The sequence below is a fragment of the Priapulus caudatus genome, unplaced genomic scaffold (assembly GCF_000485595.1).
Source record: "Priapulus caudatus unplaced genomic scaffold, Priapulus_caudatus-5.0.1 Scaffold7483, whole genome shotgun sequence".
In the NCBI taxonomy this organism is placed as follows: Eukaryota; Metazoa; Priapulida; class Priapulimorpha; order Priapulimorphida; family Priapulidae; genus Priapulus; species Priapulus caudatus.
Genome location: NW_014584544.1, coordinates 3,548 through 4,814, shown reverse-complemented (window position 1 = coordinate 4,814; position 1,267 = coordinate 3,548). Strand labels below are relative to the sequence as shown.

General features: G+C 55.3%; 1 protein-coding gene across 1 annotated transcript; it reads left to right on the top strand.

Moving 5' to 3' along the window:
• Positions 1–189: 189 nt before the first annotated feature.
• On the top strand, positions 190–761 carry LOC106820138 (GTP-binding protein Rhes-like; the record flags this gene model as incomplete). Its single annotated transcript, XM_014824686.1, has 1 exon — positions 190–761. A coding segment is annotated over one exon (572 nt), but the record flags the coding sequence as incomplete, so codon positions are not given.
• Positions 762–1,267: the final 506 nt, after the last annotated feature.

The following is a 1,267-nucleotide window of genomic DNA, read 5'->3' as shown; positions in this document are numbered from 1 at the left end:
TGTGTGTGTGTGTGTGTGTGTGTGTGTGTGTGTGTGTGTGTGTGTGTGTGTGTGTGTGTGTGTGTGTGTGTGTGTGTGTGTATGGATGTCTGTCTGTTTGTCCGTCTGTCTGTCTGCGTATCTTTGTGTCTCTCTATCTATCCGTGTCCAGCCGTCAATCTAACGCTGCCGTCGTCTCGCTCTTCGCAGGCGATCTGTTCCTCGTCATCTACAGCGTCGACAGCTACGAGTCGTTCCGCGGCATGACCGACCTCCTCGACGAGATCATGGCGACCAAGTACGAAGCGCTGAGTCGCGACGCTCCTCTGCAATCGCCGCCCGACGTCCCCATCGTCGTCATCGGCAACAAAGCCGACCGCGAGGCGCAGCGCGTCGTCGGCCGCCAGGAGGCCGAGTCAGCGGTCGCGCGGCGCGGCGGCGTGCCGCTCTTCGAGACGTCGGCGAAGAGCAACGCCAACGTCGTTGCTGCCTTCGCTCGGCTCTTCGAGCGCGCCCGCCTGCCCGTCGAGATGTGTCCGTCGATGCACAGCGTTCTGCCGACGTTCAAGATGCCGCTGCTGCAGCGCTCCAGCTGGCTGGACTTGCTCGGGCGACGCAGTCGAGCCGAGGCGTACGGCGTCGTCATACCGAACGTCTGCCGGCCGTGTCTGAGCAGCGAGCTCGAGAAGATCCAGGGCGGCAAGTTCAAGGCCGGCAAGCTCGGTAACCGCTGCGGAACGCGGCGCGCGTCGGACCCGACGCGCGTCGTCGGAGAGAAGTGACGCGCGTCGTTGGCCGGAAGTGACGCGCAGGAGGAGAAATTCGTGGAAGACCGGGCCATTGCTTGCGCAACCTATTATATCGTGTTGCCGACGCATGTTGAGCATTTCTAGCCTTTAAGCTGCTCTTCTCGCTTCGTTTCAAACGACGCGAGTTAGATAAAAGTCAACTTATATTTAGTCCCCAACCCAAGCTATATACCAACAAGTATTTCAGTTGTCAACCGAATCGGTTTTGCACGCGGTAAATGTTACAGTCTAACCGATTTAGAGACACCCGTCATGTCAACGTACTGTAAAATTGACAAAATCGGACGTGCGTATTGTCAGAAACATAGTCGAGAATGTCTAGCATGTCTCAAATGACTTGTTTCGTGAACTGATGTAAATAGGTCACGCACGATGCGTTTGTTCTATGTATGATGGTTCACACTATAGTTATTACGTTTCGAACAACGCGGGTTGTACGTGATGTATAAAAGAAACAATTGAAAAGGGGGAAAAATACC